A 21774-nucleotide genomic window follows, 5' to 3' on the forward strand; every position below is an offset into this window, starting at 1 on the left:
GTTTGCTTCCGATAAACTGTTGCAAACAGCAGCATCTGATTTTCAAGCCAGCAGTTGGGGGATGACCCCACATTCCAGGAACAGGGTGACTTTGAAAAATGCAAAGGGTGACACAGGAGAACACATCCACACTTCCATACCTGGGGGAGTACGGGGGTGGCCAAGGCGAGCTAGCTGTGAAGTAGAGATTTAACAAATGATATTTCACTTGATAAAAGAATCAGGGTTGGGTGATCCGACTTTCAAAAAATCAATAACTTTGGTGATAGGCTGACCCTGAAGGTCTTCTAGAAGCTTGTTGTAAACAGATTTTTTTTTTCTCTCCAAAATGGTTGAGGCAGCAGCCATTTGAAACAAACATCCTAGGTTCACAGTCCCAGCTACACCATTTCTAAGCTCTGTGCTCTTTGACAGGTTGCATTATCTCTGTCTGCCTCTGTTTCCTCATTTAAAAACAGAGTTAATGATAACCTACCACCTATGTCTTTATGGAGAATATATAAGTTAATCCTTGTACATTCCTTAAAGCAGTGACTGCTACATACTAAGTATTCAGTAAATGGCTGCGATTATTGGAGAGTCTGCAGTGCCAGAAATGGGTTAGAAATGATGGTGGAATGTGATGGGCAATATTATCCAAAGTACAGGTTTGAAGACACGAATTGGTATGAATATACTTTGTATACAACCAGAGATATGAAAAAATGTGCCCTGTGTGTAATAAGAATTGTAATGCATTCTGCTGTCATATGTAAATTTTAAAAATTAATTTGAAAATAACGTTTTGTGGGATCAAAGACTTAGAAATTAGACCTGAAACTTTGCAACTGCAAGAAGAAAACACAGGGTCAACACTTCATCATATTAGTGCAAACATTGACTTCCTTAATAAGATCCCTAAGGCTCAAGAAATAAGACAGAATTAGTAAGTTGGATGCTATCAATGTAAAAAGCTTCTGCACAGCAAAAGAAATGATTAAGAGCAATGAAGAGAGAGCCTACAGAATGGGAGAAAATCTCTTCCAGCTGCTTCTCTAACAGAGAATTAATATCCAGAATACATGAAGAACTCAAAAAAACTGAACACTAAAAAACCAATCAATAAATGGGCAGAAGAACTAAAAAGACATTTTTTCTAAGAAGAAACACAAATGGACAGCAAATATATGGAAAAAAAATGTTCAACATCTCTAGCAATCCAGGAAATGCAAATCAAAACTACACTAAGATTTTATCTCATTCCAGTTAGAAGTGGAAATTAAGAATATAAATGATAATAAATGTTGGTGAGGATGAGGGGAAAAGGTACACTAATACATGTTGACAAGATGGAAAATTAGTAAAAAACAAACAAACAACAACAACAACAACAAAACACTCTGGAAAGCACTTTGGAGACTCCCAAAACATTAAAAATGGAATCACCATATGACCCAGCTCTCCCACTCCTTCAATTTATTCAAAAGATTTAAAATCAGCATGCTATGGCCATACAGCCACTCCAATGTTTATAGCAGTACAATTTAATAGCCAAATTATGGAATCAGCTCAGATGCCCATCAGTAGATGAATGGGTTCAGAAATTGTGGTATACGTACACAATGGAGTTTTACTCAGCCATAAAGAAGAAGGAAATAATGTATTTGCTGGCAAATGGATGGAAATAGTCTAGAACATCTTGCTAAGTGAAATAAGCCAGTCTCAGAAAACAAAGGGTTGGATGTTTTCTCTCATAGGTGGAAGCTAGAGCAAAACAAGGGAGAGAAGGTCGGGGAGGGAATTCCATGAAAACAGAAGAGAAATGAGTGAGGTAGAGGAAGGGCATTGGGGGGGGGGGAGAAAGGGAAGGAAATGCTAATAGGTTTAACAAAATCACATTATGTGCATACGGAAACATACCACAGGGAATCTCACCTTTGTGTACATGTAGAAAGCACCAATCAAAACTAAACAAATACATGAGTGAAAGGAAGATCACTAGAGTAGAGGAAGGAAGAAGAGGCAGAGGGAGGGAATGGAAGGGGAGACGGGAACTTAAATAGAGTAAATCAAATTTCATGTATAATTTTGTCAAAATGAATCCAACTACTATGTGTAATTATAATGCTTTAATAAATAAAAAAGAAGATGAAAATACCATTTCTTTCTTCTTTCTCTGTGTTGTGCATCCTGATTTGCTTTCCCTACTCTTCATCTCCATATGAAATTTCATATAGAAAACTACTATATGATCCAGCAATCCTGTTTTGGAGAATGTGTGTAAAGAAAATGAAATCAGTATGTAGAAGACATATGTGCATCCCCATGATCAATGTAGCTTTATACCTAACAGTCAAGATATGGAAGAAGCCTAAATGTTCCTTGATGATGAGTAGATTAAAAAGATAAATAAATACATGTAGATAAGTATAATGGAAAATTATTCAGTCTGTAAAAAGAAGAAAATCCTGCCATTTTTGACAACATGGACAAACAGGAAGACAAAATGCTAAGTGAAATAAGGCAGATATAAAAAGACCAAATGCTGTATGGTCTCTCGTGTGTGGAATCTAAAATAGAAGAGAGTTGAATGGTAGTTTCCAGAGGATGGTAGCTGGAGAAATGGAGAGACATTGGTCAAAGCATACAAATTTTCAGTTATGTAGGATGAATAACTTCTGGAGATCTAATGAACAGCACAGTGCTTATGGTTTACAATACTGTTTTGTGCACTTGAAGTTTGCCAAGACTTCTCACTTAAATCAAAAGGATAAGTATATGAGATGATCCATATGTTAATTATCTTGACAGTGATGATCACTTTACAACATGCATGTGTATCAACACCTTAGTATATACCTTAGTGTGTGTGTATATATATATATATATATATATATATATATATCTTATATATAACTTATATACTTTAGTATATATAATTTTCATTTGTCAATTATACTACATTTCTCAATTATACTAAAGCTAAAAAAGAAAAACCCCTTAGGCTTAGATTTGTCAGATGTAGCATATAATTAAAAAAAACCAGGATGGTCAGTTAAATTTGAACTACAGATAAATAATGAATACATTTTAGTGTAAATACGTCTAGCATAATATTTGGGATATACTTGTACTAAAAAATTTTAGTATCATTTATCATCTGATGTTCAAACTTAACAGGGTACCCTATAATTTATATAGTAGTCAATTCTACCTTGCCCCAAATTCTACTTCCTAGGTAAAGCCACTCTTGGTTGTAAAAGTAGCTAATGTCATTCATTGTGTGCTTAGTAAGTGCTGAACACTTTGGTTGTCATTTTATAGGGTATTTGGTTTAGTCTATCCAATTGAAAGTAATTTCTGTTCTTCTATACTTCCTTAGACCATGTATCACTGGTGGCATTTATCATTGTAGGAATATTCTCCATCTCCCCCACTAGGCCATACATTTAAGGATCGACGTTTTTTTGTTTGTTCTCTTTTGTATTTTATTTAGAGATAAGGTCCCACTGAGTTGCTTAGCACTTTGCAGTTGCTGAGGCTGGCTTTGAACCTGGCGATTCTCCTTCCTCAGCCACCCGAACCGCTGGGATTACAGGTGTGTGAAAGAAAACACGAGTGGGTTCCATTGTTGTGAAGTGGCCCTTCTGCCTCCAGAAGGCACCTAAGTCTTGCTAGAAATGAGTCAAAGCCCTGGTGCAAGCCAGTGTCCTCCGTCACTGTCTGTCTATGGAGGCTCTTTGCCTGATTAAGCTCATTCAGGCAGCTCTCTCGGATTTCTAGGATTTCTAGAGGCAGTTACAGAGCTCACAGGGAGCCTTAAAGTCCCATTGAGGTTCCAGATGGCAATAATTCTTTATTTTATTTTATTTTTTATTGGTTGTTCAAAACATTACAAAGCTCTTGACATATCAGGCAATAATTCCATGAAAAGTTCCATGACCACCCTGGCAAAAGACAGGCAAGAAGAGGGAGGTGAGGCTTGACCTTCTGAGACATTTTCTTATGGCAGCAGGAAGTGTCCCTTTTGGGAAATGCATGTGACATAGCAAGGAAGTTCCCAGAGAGCAACATGGTGAGCTTTGGGTGAGTTCATTGAACACACGGTTATCGAAAGTAAATTAAGAAAAAATTATTTGATAGAATGCCACCACTCTGGCTCCTGTCTGAGCATTTCCAAGGATGCCCCCCAGGGGTTTTATCCTTGCTGCTCTGCGCTGCCCTCAAGTTTCTGCACATCTTACTGCATTACTTCATCCAAGCCTCTACTTAAACGGCACCTCCTTGGAGAAGTCTTCTCTGACCACCTTACCTAAAAAGCAGCCTCCTTCTCCTGTTATTCCATTGGTCCTACTTAGCTATTCTTCATGGTACTGTCCACTTCTTCATGCCTGAGATAGACAAATAATCTAGTCTTTTATTTTTAAGTGGCTAATAATTGGGGAGCAAGTCAAATAAGTAAACAGCTAAGAATTAGATTAAACCATATGAAATGACCTTCTTTGTAGGTCAAATTGATGAATATTTGCAAAATGACGAGTACAGCTTAATCTAACATAAAACAACCATACATTTTGTGGAATATATTCTGAAGAAGTGCTGTTAGAACACAGATCTAAGAACACACAGCTGAAGAGTCAGGTATGGAATCTGCACTCCTTTGGTTACATTTTATGCAAAACATTCCTTTAAATGTCAGACTTAATTATGTCTCAAAAGACAAGGTGCATCTGAAAAATACTTGTTTCTTCCATCAAAAATCTATATGAGGGCCTGGAATTGTAGCTCAAGGGTAGAGTGCTTGCCTCGCACATGCAAGGCACTGGGTTTGATTCTCAGCAGCACATATAAATTAGTAAATAAAATAAAGGTCCACCAACAACTAAAACATATCTTTTAAAAAATCTATATAAAGCTGGATGTGGTAGCACACACCTGTGATCCCAGAGGCTCTGGGAGGATGAGGTAGGAAAATCACAAGCCCAAATCCAGACTCAGCAACTTAGCAAGGCCCTAACCAACTCAGGGAGACCCTGTCTGTAAATAAAATATAAAAAATGTACTGGGGATGGGGTTCAGTGGTTAAGTGCCCCTGTGTTCAATCCTCAAAAAAGCTATCTGAATCTATACACTTATTATCATCCTAGTAACAAGAAGATAAGGGTACTTTAACAGGAAATACTCAGTTTAAACAATATTGAGCACATAACTATTGGAAAGTAAGAAAGTGATTTTGAAATTTTGAAATGTCTAAATTTAAAAATTTCATGAACTTTTGGCATTTGTAAATACTGCTACAGGGCCTCTGCCTCAGGTTTTTCAACAGTGACTGGTCTATAAAAGGATTCACTGGAAATCATTGACAAGAACGTGGTGTGTTGTATTTGCTCATTCCAAGTACATTGCAAAAGTTTGCTTTTACCTTGTCATTTACTGTTAAATGAGTTGGTATGATGATCTATGTAAAAGTGAAAAATAGGACACTTGTTTTCAAAACTTGTTAATACTTTGCCTGCAGATGTTTTCCCTGGAAGTTATAGCTGTGGAGAGAAAATGGGATTTCCTCAAACACATAGAAACGAACCACACGATCAAAAGTGAGAAGGGAAAAAATAGGGCTGGTTTGTTTGTTTGTTTAATCTTGCTTGACTTCATTACACTTCCATTTCATCTCCCTATTCAGGAAAGAAATCTACCTTATTTCTCTGGAAAGTTCTCTGGTACTTTCCAGATTAATGTCCATCTAAATGAATGACATTTTGGGGCATTTTTGGAATTAAGATGTAATTTTAATGGTCTTTTACTTAAGTGTTTTCAGTAAAATTCCACTAAATTGTCTGTGTGTGTGAGTGTGTGTGTGTGTGTGTGTGTGTGTGTGTGTGTGTGTGTGTATTGGGGTGGGGGAAGAGAGTTGAAAGTGGAGTCCTTCAGTTTTTCTCACTGTTTCTTTCCCTTTTAAACTGCATTATCAATTAAATAACTCATTTCAAAATAAAATTATCTTACCTGTATTGCATTACCTCTAGATTTTTTAAATTTTTGGCATTGAACACATATTAGGATACAAATGCTATTTTTGACAAACATGACTAATTATACAGATAATCAATGGATGTCTTAATATCAACAACGTGTTTCCATTCTAACATCATCCACTGTAAATCTGCTGTAGTCAGTACTCTGTTCTGCTGGTTTCACTGGGTTTCTTCTATTAAAGATTAGCAAACAAGATCTTTCAATCAGTAGTGCTTTAACATGGATGTATTGAAATCTGTGAAAACAGCACCAGGAAGGCACTTGGTATTTCCACAAATAAGTAATTACATGTGAAAATGGAACAATTCAATTACCAGGGCCCATTTAATTCTCTGTGGATTTGATTCCTTGTATTGAGATATAGTTTTAACAGGTCATTTGACAGTAAAATGGATTTAACAAAAAAAAGCATTGAGAAAAATTGTAAAAAGCATGGAGGGACACTTTACGAAATTCCTAACTAATATAGCAGAATCAACTCCTGTAAACCATCAAAGGCAGGAAAAACTCAAACCTTGCAGACAGAAGGTGACTAAGGAGATATAACAACCTAAATATTATATTGTATTCTGGATGGAAACTTGGAACAGGCAAGGGACATTAGTATAAAAATGAATGAGGTCTGAATGAAGTGTGAAGTTGGACAATAGCAATGTATCAGAATTTTCTTCTTAGTTTTGACAAATGAACCCTTAGTAACATAAAACGTTAACATTAAAGGAAACTGGGTGATGATGGTATGGGGCACTCTGTACAGTATCTCTATGACTTTTCTATAAATAAAAAGATTATTTTAAAAAGCAAAAATATTAAAAATTTAAAATTATATTTCCAAATTTAAGCAACATCAGATTCATATCTTGTGTGGAAAAAAAAATATATATATATACATTTTAAAATCAACTCAATTTTCTTTCCTATTGTCTCTGGAGCATTTTTATAGGTTGCCTCATTTTGAAGCTTAGCGTAGCTTTGCAATATGAAGAGAGCATATCATAAAGGATGCATTTCCAGGCCAAGGCCTCTTCAGTGTTGGCTCATGTTTTTTTTAGTCACACTTTAACTATTTGTCCCTGAGGATTTGAAAGAAGCCACTTTTATCAGAGTGGAATCTGCCCTCTCTGTTTATTTAGGGAGAGTCAACATTCAGATTTAGGGGCAAAATTCAGGTGCTTCGGGTCACTTCATGCTTTTCAAGTTGCCAATCAAAGAAATCTGGGTAAGGACCTGGGAAATGGGAGCAAGGGCCATGAACTCTGAATTTGGGATTTGAGAAGCATATTTTTGACCCAGTTGTAGACCTGATTAAATGCCATGATCTCAACTTTATCTTCATTTTCTGTGTTCAGGTATTTCCCAATGAAATTGAGAAGATCAGCAGCTTGAATTTGTGCCATCCAGCCCTGCCAGGAAGCTTCCAAACCTGCCACAGAGCAAAGCTCTGCTGGTTCTCATGGTCAGACCTTTAATTAATACTTAGAATGGGCCAAAGGCTACAGCACCATTTGGGCCAAAGCTCATGCTTAAAAGCCAATAACCATCTGTCTGTCTTTGGTTTATACTTTGTCTTCCAAAAGAAAAATAAAATGTTCATATAATTTCAGTAGGTAGATCCTTATTGGAGAATGATTATGGTTTATATAAACTTTTATGGGATACATTAATTCTGATAATCCTTTGTCCCCAAATGAGTTGCAAAACTTCTCCTTCCCAAGAATCACTGTCAAGACTCTGTTCTCTAACCATAGGCAATGCATCTAGATAATAGTTAAACTAGTTAAAAATTCACAAGCTTTGGAAACAATTAGTATTCACTTGAGTACCTCTGGACACAAAGGGAAATTAAAAAACACTCAAATTGTAAATAGATCTTTAAAAAAACAGTGATGAATAACAAAAGTAATAAGTGGGATGGGGGGGTAGGAAAGACGGTGGAATGAGATAATGTATGAAGACACTAGTGGTGTGACTCTACTTTGTGTACAACCAGAGATATGAAAAAGTGTGCTCTGTGTAATATGAATTGTAATGCATTCTGCTGTCACATTTAAAAAAATAAGTGGGATCGGGGAGTGACTCAGTGGCACAGTACTTGCCTACTATGGTTGAGGCCCTAGGTTTGACACCCAGCACCACACACAAACACACACACACATACACACATATATACACACACACATACACACAAAGCAATACATACAATGAAGATGTTAACAGTATTCTCAAAGTATTTGTGGTAAAGGAACCATTGTATTAAAGTTCTATTCAGTCACAGACTTATTATTTTACAAAAACACAGTAAAAATAATTACTAGAAAAGTGAAATTTAGCAAAGCAAGAATATGTAAAACACAGGCTGCAATTTTTGTTATTTGGTTCAAAAAACAATGATACAGTTTCAATAGACATAATCAGAACAAACATAACATTGAACAAAGTTTCTACATGCTAATCTTGATTTTTGTTTTTAATGCACTAACAAAAAATTGGGGGTCAGCATTCTGAATAACACTGATTTATATATAGCACAATGACATTTATATAGTTTAAGAATATGCACACATATATCAATGATTAATAAAATGCCAACAGATAAAGAAATGCATATCAAATCTGTTAGAATCGTTGATTATTCAGAGGAGAAGGGGAAAGGAAGGAAATTTAAATAGATTAGGATTAATCAATCAAGAGACTAATTCAACACAGAACTAATGAGAATTGTGTATTAGGAGGGTGCTTCTGAGGGTGTGCGTATGTCCCTCCCTGGCACACCCCAAAGAGGTAAAGGAAATATAGTCTTTCTCTCACGCATGGCCTCTTTCAAGAATTTATTGTTGCTCCTCTATTCATTTACTATCTTTAACTTTTATCCTTGGCTCTTTTTTGAGCTAAATCAAACTGATAAGAAACTATCAGGTAGACACATTTTCCCACAGCTAAATATTCTCTCTTACCATTGGAATAAACCAAATATATCTACCATACATTCTTTGTCTGGTTTATAACAATCTTATAGTGAAAGAATGTAGGATCTGGGAAAGATCTCAAATATGCCATGAACACTTTACATTTCTTCATTCCCTACTCATTTTTCACCCACCCACTCATCTGAAACATAATCTATAAAATATAACTATTAAACATAACAAAATTTGGAAAAAGCTACAGCACTTCAGAGGTATATTTTAAAAAAATTGATACTTGGCCAATTGATTCTGTCTTTTGATATAAAATCTTTGCCCTGTTGCTGCATGACTTAATGTCTATGCATCAGAATTTTTCTTTCAGAAATTTCCCCCTGCAGGTTTATGAAAGTGTTGGACCTTGTACATCCGGTTTGCATTTAGTCTCTCTATTTTTCAGTGACTCAAGTTTTTGTATGCTTGAGAAAGTCAAGAGGAGAGATGAGCAATAGTTTTCTGAGATTTGAGAAATTGTGAAGAAAAAGAATCTATAATCTCCCAAACTCTTCTTTACGCTTGAAAATAGATTTTTTAAAATGTTTATTTTTTAGAAGTAGTTGGACACAATATCTTTATTTTGTTTATTTATTTTTATGTGGTGCTGAGGATCGAACCCAGGTCCTCGAATGTGCTAGATGAGCACTCTACTGCTGAGCCACCATCCCAGCCCCCTTGAAAGTAGATTTTTAAAAGTTCCCTTATCAAGATAAGCCTTTCAATTCCTACTTCATTTGTGAAGACCTGGTCCAATTGAGTCTGGAAGTATTTCTCATGCTTTCTTCCTTAAATTATAGCCTTTCAATGCTCACCATTGTATATTGATATCTAAATATAAATTTGAAGTTAATCTATTTTTCTCTACCTTGCTGAGTTTTAAAATTAACTGCAAAATTAAAATTTATATTCATTATAATAATCCAAACAATATGGGGATGTCTAAAGAAAAAATTACTGTTCCCTTTCTATCAGTGATAGATTATCCAATATGTAGAGCAAACATGTACTTTGGACACTCACAAATATGGGGTACTTCAAAATGATTTTGAAAGACTGTTATAATTAATATATCAGAAGGAGCATCAGACAGGTGATTATAAAAAACAGAAATGTTGGAAATTTATTTATTATTTCATTACATTTTATATAATAGATTGGGAAGAACAAATATGTACAAATAATGTGCATATGTCAAGATTATATTTTATTCAAAATGTACAGTTTTTACATAATTGTCACTGTAGAATTATTTTGTCATCTTTAAAAGTTTGTTTATTATTTTGTAAATGTTTCCATGTTGATATAGAGATATTATTCTTATTATGTGGTTATTGTAGTCTATTCCATTGTACTAACAAAATGTCTTGCTTGTTCATTCTTCCACTGTTAAATATTTTCTAAATTTCCAATTGTCATTAAATATTATTATATTGCTGTATATAATATTTTCTTATTTTTTCTCCTTTTTTGGTTTCTTTTTCTTTTCTTCTTTCTTTTCTTTGTGAGGGTTGGGGCTCTGGGATTGAACCCTGGGCTTTGTGCATATTAAGCACCTCCTCTCCACTGAGTTACATCCTCAGGTTTCTTTAAAAAAATATGTGTGTGTATATATATATATATATATATATATATATATATATTCTCAATAAAATATTACTCAGCCTTAAAGAAGAATGAAATTATGGCATTTGCTGGTAAGTGAATGGAATTGGAGAATATTATGCTAAAGAAATAAGCCAATACCCAAAAAACAAAGCTGAATATTTTCTGTGATATGTGGTGCTAATTCAAAATGAGGTGGGGAGAGAATGGAAGTATTTTGGATTAGACAGAAGGGAGCCAAGGGAGGGGAGGGGGTATGGGAGAAGGAATGATAGTGGAATGAACTGAACATTATTACCCTATGTGCACATATGATTACTCAACCAGTGTAACTCTACATCATGTACAACCAGAATGAGAAGTTATACTCCATTAATGTATGATGTGTCAAAATGCATTTTGTTGTTATGTGTAACTAATTAGAACAAATAAAAAATGTTTTTAACTGTTCTTAGGATAAATCACAGGAGTGATATTATTGCACTAAAACTTTGAAATATATAACTATTTCTATTCATGATCAAACTGATACTCTAAAAGATTTTGTAATTGCACGAAGTGTAGATAGGCTCTGCATTCTGATTTTAGAAATAGTGTGGAGCATGACCAGGTGGAATCGGCAAGAAGGAACAGGAAGCAGGTTATTGCAATTCTTCTGGCATGAGATGTGTATGTTGACTAGAGGCAAGAACTATAGAGAAGGAAAGGATTCTACTAAATATTTAGGACTTTACAGACTAGATCAATCAGTGGACATGAAGAAGGAGGGAATGAGGAAGCCTGGAGGATGTCCCTGTCTTTTTGGAACATAAGAACTGATGGAAAAGAATAGGCTTGAGAGAGAGGAAGATGTCGAGCACATTTGTGCCACACCCGTAATGTCTAGCACAGGAGCTAGTACATTGAAGGTACTCAATAAATGGGAGTTGAAGGAACACTGTGTATGCATAGACAAATGAATACTGCAAACAATGAATCTAAGTTCTTATTTCATTTTTAATTTGATTGTTCTTTTTAGTTATACATGACAGTAGGATGTATTTTGACATATCATACACACATGCAATCTAACTTTCCATTCTTGTGGTTGTACATGAAGTGGAGGTTACGCTGGTCCTCTATTCATATATGAACATTGGAAAGTGTATTCAATTCATTCTACTGTCTTTCCCATTCCCATCCCCCCCTTCCCCCCATCAATGTTCCGATTTCCCAAAGAGTCACCAGCATTTGTTTGCATACCTAGAAGTTGATTTATTGTTTTGTTTTGTTTTTACTTCCTCTAAGATTATTTTAAAATCAGGACTTGTGAGAACCAGAAAATGAGGGAATTAGGAAAGAAATTGTGGGAAGGAAGACAATTCAAAGCCAAAGCTCAGGACTTCAGATCAATTAGATATTTCCTTCATAAAATCAGTCTAGTGCTTTACGCAGTCAACCTAATGTCAAGTTACACAGATTTACGAACTTCCTCAGAAAGTCAGCAGCTTCTGAATTCAAGCTGCTAAAGTCTCATTATCTCTGATTTGGAATGAGGAGATGGTTCCACTCCCCTCCCCTCCTGGTTCATCAGTGAGAGACTGAGCAGATGGTTCCTCACAGTGCTTTGCTCTGAACTGTAGGCCTCTCTGAGTGAACACGTGGGGTGGATGATATTTGAAGTTCAACACTGCTGCTGGAAGAATCCCTCAGCAGATTTCTGTCACCAGCTGCTCTTTGGGTCCCATGCACCTGAATTACCTGATGTGTTCTTATATCAATTTTTTTTTCACTTTGGGTTACAGCACTTCAAGTGTCTCCTATTCCCTGAAGAGAAAAGCCATGACTTCAATTCCTCTGTAATTTCCCCCAGTCAGGTACAATGTCTAGCATCAAAGGTGAGCTCAGCAAAAACTGATGACTGTCCAATTGTAATGACTAAGTGGATGAAAAGTGATGGTTTTTAATGTTCAATAAAAGATACCATGTGTCTAGTCTTAGGAAACAAAATGTTTATTGAAATGCATGTAGATAAATTACCACCAGCACAAAACTGTTAATGGAGTTTTCAACATGAGTTCCTTTTACTCTTAATATGAAGTGAGGCTTTGAAAGTCCATTGTCCCATAGGAAAAATAGTATATTTTTCTGTTCAGATAAAGTCCTTTAAAAAATCAAATCACTTTTGAATGGTCTTTTAAACGTCTCCGGCCTATGAATATATAACAAAACAAAAGAATATATTAAAAAAGATACAATTCTCTGTTTAAAAAAGAAGAATTAAATATGACTGATTTGGGGGGTAGTATACATGAAAACATACTCAGGTATTTGAAACTCTAAAATTTTCTCCTATTTTATTAGTACATACAAAAATATTTATGAAATAATAAAACCCAAAAAAGTAACAAAATAAAATGACAAATAATCATAACAAGGCAAAAAAAGCCATAGTTTTATTTTTATATATTTAGGAAATAAGTCCAAATGTTATCTCCTCAAGTAAGCAATTTTTAAAAAAACTCTGATTTCAGTAATTTGGGAATACAGTCTGATGTGAATTTTTATTTTTTCATTGAAGCCCAAATATCCTTTTAAGAATAATTAAAATTTAAAAATACAGTAAAGGAAGATAGGAAAAGACTTTCAGAATATGTCTGAAACATATTGTGTGAGTCCATAGAAATTAACAGTTATCACTCTACCATCTCTGAGAAAAATGATTTATTTGTCTTCTATTTCAACTTCATGTTCTGGCCTGACCTGTTTGGCACCCCCCAGGTGGTGTTGCTGTCCATCTGTAATGGAGAGTCTATTGAATGGGATTATCTTCATGGTGGTTTTCTTCATGGAATACCAGCGGCTTTTCCAAGTGGCCCAAATAATTCCATTATCATAACCATTAGGGGTAGATGCTTTTGAGTAAGTGCCACCTAAAAAGAGTAGTGGACACACAAATCATTACTCTTGCATTTGCTTCCCTCAGACAGTCTAAGAAGAAATGTCTACTATGATGTGCATTGCCAGTTTCATCAAGTTTGCAAGTGTTATCTATGAACGAAAAGTGTCTCTAAAAGATTCCTAAAATCTCAATTTATAATTAAATTTAATATTTGACAATGCTGTCTATCTGATGCATGCTTCATGGTCACAGCCATTCTCTAAATTTATTCACTGCTAATAGAGCCAGAACAAAGTTCCCTACTTGGTTTCTCTCTTTCCCTAAGCTTCACCATCCTGGACTCAGCTATTATGGACAGTCTTTCCTCAGGCAGGTTAGAATGCAGGAGCCCCAAGATTCCAGATCAGGTAGTCTGTGGTTATGGGACAACACGATTCTACTGGTTCATTGAAAAGAGGTTTTAGAAAATGGTTCTGGAATGTTATTTTAATCTTTATTATAATCTCTATAGGGACTAGATTAATTTGCCTTCTTGTTCCTAGGTACCAGAATTCATGATTTTGTAAGGGGATGACTGAGTCTAATACTGGAGTGGACTAAAGTCTATCTACATGGCTACCCTGGGTCATCTGGATGAAGCACCTTCCTAGAGAGTTTCTTCCAAACATAGTTTCTCCTGGTGCAAAGATATATTGGTTTCTCCAAGTAAAAATAAAAATAAAAATAAAAATGTTGGGAGAAACCAAGTTACTTTAAAGAATCTTTGAGAAGATTTAAAGTTGGCTGTAGGACAATGGCTACTAGAGATAAGGCTGCTTATAAGCAGGTGAGATGAGTAGCCATATTCTATGTTTGTTAATGAATCCTTTAGGATCCATCTGTAGGGCCTCCACAGACATAACTCCTGGGCAGTAAGTCAAATCAGTGGTCCAAATCATTCCACCCTTATAGAAAACATAGCCTCCCCCATCCTAAAATAAGTGTCTACAAACCCTAAGCATGACTTTTCTCATGCATTCATGAACCCTTGCCCTTAATAGTACTTTCCTTTCCTTCATTCCACTTCTTTAGACACTTACCCACTGTTCACTGGTTGTATCTGATACATATAACTCACGGGAAGCTGAGCCAGGCTAATGTGCTAATAAGTACAAATATGTAATGTTAGCCCATCCAGATCACATATATGGTATGTCTAAAGGAGATACTATAACCCAGAGTTCCAAGTCTGATGGTGATAGTTTTAGGTATGATGACAAACCACTGGGTATTTTGCAGTAGGTGGTTGTCCTATTTTATGCACAGTCTTGGTACTTTCCAATTCTGGTTTCAAATAAAGACCTAAATGATAAAAGACCTACTATCCTTACAATTATTCCTCTTTACTTTGTATCTATTTATTACACTTTGTAAAATGTACATACTCTACACTCACTCGGAACCTAAGAAAGAAAGCCGTACCTTGGTAATAAATTCCATTGAGGTGGCCAGCATGACACTTGTTCATCCACCAACCAGATCCATCCTGTTCGGCACAGTTGCCTTCGAATTTATCATTGTCATTGTCCCAGGTACTAAACTGCATGCCATTGTGGGATGTGAAAAACTTGTCACTAGGATCATCACCAAAATCAAAGCCATCGAAGGCATCCCCAGCATCTCCACCAATGAAGTAGGCATAGGTCAGGCGGTATTTGTCAGCTTCAGGTCCCACCTTGAACATGGCATAATCTGCAGTGCTGTGAAGAAGGAAATAGAGACGTCACATCCTAAGCCTCCTCAGGAAGTTCAGAGGGTCCCGTTTCCCTCAGGCAGCTGCTTCGTCACTTCGCTTCTTAAGACTGAAATAGGAACATCAAGAAGCGTTTTCTACAAATGTGGCATGAGATAATAAATGTGTGAACCAGTTCAGAGTTCATCAACTCTGCTCAGGAAGGGTCTAGAAGACTTCAAGGAGTCCCAGTGAAAAGTAAACACTTCACCTATTTGAATGCTTTTTTCACTTATAGATAGGTTCCTAATAAAACCAAAATTTGACTAATTTCATATTTACCCTTTCTATTTAAGTTTTTAGCCTTGCATTCAATGCTATCGTAGATCACCCTGATGATCAGATGATGAGTGAGCATGAGTTATTGCTCATGAAGGAGATACAGCTAGTTCCCTTACCCATTCATACCACCTGAGGGGTGAGGTCTAAAAAGAGTCTTCTTTCCCAAGGCAGTAGGGCAGAGGCAAGAAGGAGGGCTATCTAGGACATCATAAAGACACACTAAACAGTACCTGTGTAGTCCACACACACACACACACAAAATGAGCTATAGGAATGAGAGAGAGATTCTCCACTGGGAAAAATTTTAAAAGAAATAAAATTCTATGGAATGGAGAGAATAATGAGTCTCAGGAATGAACAGAGATTTCCAGAAAATATTTTACCTTCTTCCCTAATCTATAGTACTAGGAAAATGGGAGATGATCTTATAGGAAAAAGTCTACTGACTACAGTACTTTCATACCACCTGAAGAGTTAAAAAAAAAACAATAACAAATCTTTGTGTTCAGAGACAGAATATGTAATATGTAACATAGTAAGATGGTTGAATGTTTTTATTCACTTGAATTGTCTACAAACTCAAAATTCTCAGGTACCTCTAAGTCTAGAGAGGGCTGTAGATCACCAAGGGAGCCAGCTGATTTTATTTTATGATAACCAAGGAGCTGACAGAATGAGTGGTTATTAAATAAATGGGAAATCTAAAGAGGCTGAATTCACTTTCATTCAGGAGACTCATGAAGTCAAACTTCCTGAATTCATACCCCACCCCTACCATTTACCAGCAATGTTAGTTGATAAAGTGGGATTAATAATGATACCTGCTTTGGGGATGGTTATTTTGATTAAATTAGATTTAATATCGTGCTCATTTTCTGGTACCTATTAAAATCTCAGCAACTAGCTATTGCTCTGAATGTTTCCAGGGTAAGTAAATTATACCAAAACATTCAGATCCATTACAGAGAGAACCTTCCTCTTTGGACTGCCCAAGAACCAAACTGTTCCTCACATATGCCAGGCTGTTTTTTGCTATCCATCTATTGAGAGTTGGAAAGGGCACATGTTGGACGACCTCTACAAAAAAAAATCCTTAAAGTTCTTTCTGCATAGTACCTGGTTTTGCCACTCCAGTCTTCCAATTGCACTCTGAGTGCATACGGGATTTGAGACTGTGTGCTTATCAAGTGAATCTTCTCATTTCCCAGCCAAAACTCAGTGGTGCCAGTAGGAGAGAGATGGCCAAATCCTTCTTTATACTGAATCCAGTTTTTCTTGAAATCCACACTGCCATCCAGTCTCTAATTACAGAATGGCACAAGGGGAGAGAACAGATATTGGTGCATGTCAAGAAAATATCAACAACATCCTGTCAAAAATATGGAAGTTATAAGTCTATTGACTAGCAATGAAGTGACATGGGCAAGATGCCTTGGTTTCCTTATCTATCAAATCGGGCTTTTTAGGGTTGCTGTGAGGATTTCATGATAGATATTAATAAAACGTTTTAAAGAGTGCTCAGTACATGGTGAATTCTGAACTAGTGGTAGGTGTTATTTTTTTTTAAGACCCCTGGAGGACTTTAGAACTCCAGCGAGACATTATTGATTCCATGTGCTGATGGTGGAATGCAGCCCTCTGAGTGCCCCCTGCACAAGTAGTTTAACAGTGGCAGGAAGTAAATAAGGCAAGGGAGCCAGGATCCTCAGTGGCTCCCAGTGACTGGCAGAGGCCACAAGAGGCCTTGGAGTAGCCCACCTGTATCTTCTGGGGGTGGGGGGCGGCTCTTCTTCTTGTGATGGCGGTCCTTGGTCTTAATATATCTGATGAAAGAGATCTCTTCTATTTTTTTTGTGACCAAAGGACTTTGCTTATGTGCCATCATAAATCTGCAGCAGTGACACCAGCCATATTGAGTGAAAGTCAAGACACTGAAACCACACTGCCTGGATTCAAATCCTCACTCTGTTACTTATTACTTGTGTGATTTGGGGCAGGTTACTCTACCTGTCATCCTCCATTCCCTCCTGAGGGTTAAGTAATTTAATGTTCACAAGGTACTTTGACAAGCATCTGCCATATGGCAGCACCAATGTGGACATTTATTAAACACAGATGAAAAGGGAAAACTACCTTCTGTAGCACAGTCCATCCATTTCCAGAGCCATCAATTTCACAGTAGACCAAGAATTGCTGCTTCGCTTTCAGAGGCTTGATGAAATAAAGGCCACTCTCTTTGGCTCCCTTATTGGCAATGTCTTGACAATCTGAAAAAGGAAAATAAGAAACATTTATTGTGGTTTTAAATCCAGGTAAGACTGTGCTAACCTCAAAAATGAGATGAAATGAACCTGTTTTCAACTCTTCATTTCCCAAGAGGAATATAATTTACATTATGTACATTCTTACATCATCAGTCCTTTCAAACTATTGTTTGCTATTCAAGAATACTCTATACTATTGGAATCCTTAGACACTTAAGAGCTAGATACTCACTAGGCAAGGAGCAGCATGCCTATAATCCTAGAGACTTAGGAGACTGAGGCAGGAGGATTGCAGATCTAGACTAGCCTCAGCAACATAGCAAGACCCTGTTGAAAGAAAGAAAGAGAGAGAGAGAGAAAGGGAGAAATGAAGGAAGAAAAAAAGAGGAAAAAGGGAAAGAAAGAAAGAGGGAAAGAAAAGGAGCTAGAAGGGTTGGAGATGTGGCTCAGTGGTAAAGTGCCCCTGGGTTTAATTCCCAGTACTTCCAGGAAAAAAAAAAAAGGAAGGCAGGGAAGAGTGGCGGGAAAGCTAGACACTTTCTACATTATTCCTATACATTCCCTTTTACTTTGTCTATTTGCTTTGATGAACATGATCCCTATATAAACCTCTCATTTACCTTTCCCAGTTGTATCATAGATTTGTACTGTGTCTTTGCAAGGCTCCTGGCACGTGGCTTCAAGCTGGGCTACCTTCTGTTTCAGGTTAAGGATCTTCTGATTATTTGAATTATATATTTCCTGCAAAAATCTACAAATTAAACAACGAGATAATAAAAGATAAGCATTCCTTTCATTGGAGTAACTTTGTATTTTCTCTTAGAACTACTATCTTATTTTCTTAAGACTTCCCTTTTGGGGAAATTTGCAAAATTATGTTAATAAATTGAAATAAATTAAAATGCTAAGCTTTGGGGGGGCAAGGAAATCAACTCCACACCCCCCTCCCTAAATAATTAAAACAGGAATACAATTTTTTTTTGCCAGAATCTTTTTATCCAGAAACAGACATAAAGTCTCAACTCTGAACACAAATAACAAAGTCCATGTCAATATACCAAGGTCATCACTAAGTGGTCATTCTGATTTTCAGTTTATGCTTAAAGGAGAGCAGGTAACAGCCAAAGTGAGATGGGCCTGGTTAAGGGAGACACCTCCTGGCCATTTGGAAGCAGGGACAGTTCGGCTCAGTAATTCCCATGTGTTGTTGAAGCGTCATCCATTTAAACTTGGTGATCTACCAAGGACCTATTAATGGGTTCCATCTCTAAGTTACTTGCAAAAGGTATCTTAGGTATTACCATACATAAAATAAACAACTAGACACTTCCTATCTTTCTTAGTGTTTCTAGTTACACAGGTCTGGAAAAAGCTTGGGGGAAGTAAAAACCCTGCTTTTGCAGTTTCTTACAAGGTTGCTTATAAATATTCAGAAATGATAGAAAACTATCTACTGTGCATAAACTTCTGTTTCTAACTTTGAAGAACAGAAGGGAAGGAAAACTATTTGACCACCCTCTTTCTCTACTCTTAGACAATTTCTGCACAATGGTCTCCTTAACTTCAATGATGGGCAGTCATAATGTAAATTATATTGGTGAAATAAACACAACAACAGACTTCTGATATCAAAAAGAGGCAAATCTCTCCTGGGCCACTTCTTCCCATACACTCAGTTTCTCACAGTTTTGAGATCAATTTTTTTTTTAAATGATGAAGAAACTACAACTTTTTCTGAGATTCCGTGGTTAGAAAGTTTATGTGACTCTAGGAAGTCAGGAAAAGGTATTTTATTTCCACATGATAGGAGGAAAATACATAACTATAGGTTCACTGTGCCACGATCAACACATAGCTTTACAATGTTTGTTTAAGTCTCTTAAGATATTTCTTTTCTGACTCACCTCCAATATAATTTACCTTAGTAGTCATGATCCTTCTTATGACTCTGCTTGATAATTTCTTACCACTGACTTGTTGACATTTTTATAAAGAGAATTTTACTTTCAACACCCAAATGCCCATGTGTATGATTTTTACATTGTAAGACCAGTGGGAGGTGAGGGACATTTAGATTTTAAACATTTAAAAATATTTAGAACACCTTTCTCCAATGATATTATTAGGAAGCAATTACTGGGGCTGGGGATGTAGCTCAGTGCTTGGTTGCTTACCTAGCATGCAGGAAGCTCTGAGTTTGATCCTCAATGCCATAAATAAATGCAATTATAATTCAGTACAATTTATATTGTGAAAAAAAAAAACCTCCCACCTCATTGGGTCAAAGACAGACATAATGTCAACTGGACATTTTAAATGAAAAAAAAAAACACATTAAAAAGACTTTCACTGAAACATGTTATAGTAATCAAAACTAAATCTGTCTTGGAGAGCAAAGGAAAGCCAAAATGCTTACCGGATACTAGAGTCATGTGTTAGAATCAATGCTTCGTATTTCATAATCTCTTCTACCATCTTCTTGGAATTCTGGGTGGCAGTCTCTATCATATCTGTTAGAGGAGACCAAAACCAGAAAATAAACAAACCAAACAACTAAAACAACAACCAAAGAACTTCTTGAACGATTTTCTCAGTTGGCCCCCAGTCCTTAGTTTCTCACTTGGCTTTTTTGGCTGATCTGGATTATAGCTGATCTGGATGGCTTTGATGAGTTCTTTGGCTTCTGTTGTTCTGTTTTCAACTTGATGTAAGATGTCTTCCAAACTCTGCAGGTCCTTGTCTACATTGCTTTGGTAAGTAGACAGGAAATCCGCGATGCCACAGGTAGTTGGACAATAACTACCCTGCAAACAGAAGCAGCAAGTGACCAGACATTTGGACAAGAGCAACACTTAAAACCTATCCATAAAAAAAAAAAGTAATAGGTCAACGATATTTTAAAAACATTCAACGGTATTTGTGGAAGAATTGCTTCTGTTGTCCTCCCCTCTCCAACAGAACGCAAGAAACATAAAGGCTACTTACAAATCTTTCGTCTAAGATGCAGCAGTTGTCTCTGGTAGCCACATACTAAAAGGAGAAAAGCACGAAATGTCACTAGTCACCATTTGCTTTCTTACGTTTCGGCTTTCTGTTTAAAAGAAGGTGTTTTATGAACAGCACACTTACTGCCAGGCATGCTGGAGAGAACAGGAGAAGGCTGCAGAGGTACAGAATTAAACCCCGGGGTTGCAGGGACAAACCCATGATGCGTGGGGCACCTGGCGCTTCAAGCCCTGTGCTGTCAGCGCTGTGAACTCCTGGGCTGCCCCTGTGCCTTTATATACGGTCCAGGGCTGGCCGCGACGGCTACTGGAGGGAGCTGATCACGGGGTCTCCTTACCGGAAGGGTGGGCACCTCTTTCCCATCTCTTTTTCCTCCTCCTGGTCCCAACCTGTGCTCAGCAGGTTCCCAGGTTTTGCACCCCGATTTAAGCTCCTCCTTTTTTGGCCCAGCTCAAACGTCTCCCTGTGACCCAAAAATCTCCCAGAGCAGGTGAAGCTTTAGCCACTGTTTTGGGGAGGGCGGGGAAGCTGCATGTTGCAACCTCTTCCCGGAGGCAGAGGAGAGAGCAAACACAGATCCCAAGTCCACCCCAGCAAACCCTGCCTGTCCTTAAGATGGGGCCTGCCGCCACAACCTAAATGACCCACAGACCTTTCTAACCTGCGGCTGTGGCAGGACTTTGCCTCCCACCATGACCCAATTCAGTAGTCCCAGGAATGAATGACCCTGGAAAGGGCCTTCTTGTCCCTCTGGGTTGGCTGTGACCTTCTGCCCTCCATTCTCAATGAGCTTTTGAGCCTGACTTGTCTCTTTGACTGGTAGAACTGGCTGCCACCAAGGGAAAATGAGCAAAGAGCCCGTTTGTTTTTCCTGAGGTTCCATCTAGTTACCTCTGGATGCAGAGGCAGGGGCTAGGAAAATCCTTCTCCCTGACTAGAAGCAAAGCTGAAGGAAAGGAGGCAAAATGAGATATTAGAAAAGGGCCATCATCT

The 21774-nt window shown here is 37.1% G+C and overlaps 1 protein-coding gene across 1 annotated transcript; it reads right to left on the reverse strand.

Annotated features, from left to right (window-relative positions):
• Positions 1-12551: 12551 nt before the first annotated feature.
• Positions 12552-21013, reverse strand: Fgg (fibrinogen gamma chain). The gene is made up of 10 exons (XM_026384709.2): positions 20905-21013; positions 20761-20805; positions 20396-20579; positions 20192-20285; positions 18396-18526; positions 17645-17778; positions 16628-16812; positions 14920-15197; positions 13320-13489; positions 12552-12768 (listed from the first exon to the last, which is right to left on the reverse strand). Exons 1-10 carry the CDS (start codon positions 20980-20982, stop codon positions 12754-12756), a joined length of 1314 nt encoding a protein of 437 aa, XP_026240494.1. The 5' UTR covers positions 20983-21013; the 3' UTR covers positions 12552-12753.
• Between the last annotated feature and the right edge of the window lie 761 nt (positions 21014-21774).

This window comes from Urocitellus parryii, chromosome 10, assembly GCF_045843805.1.
Source record: "Urocitellus parryii isolate mUroPar1 chromosome 10, mUroPar1.hap1, whole genome shotgun sequence".
Taxonomy (NCBI): domain Eukaryota; kingdom Metazoa; phylum Chordata; class Mammalia; order Rodentia; family Sciuridae; genus Urocitellus; species Urocitellus parryii.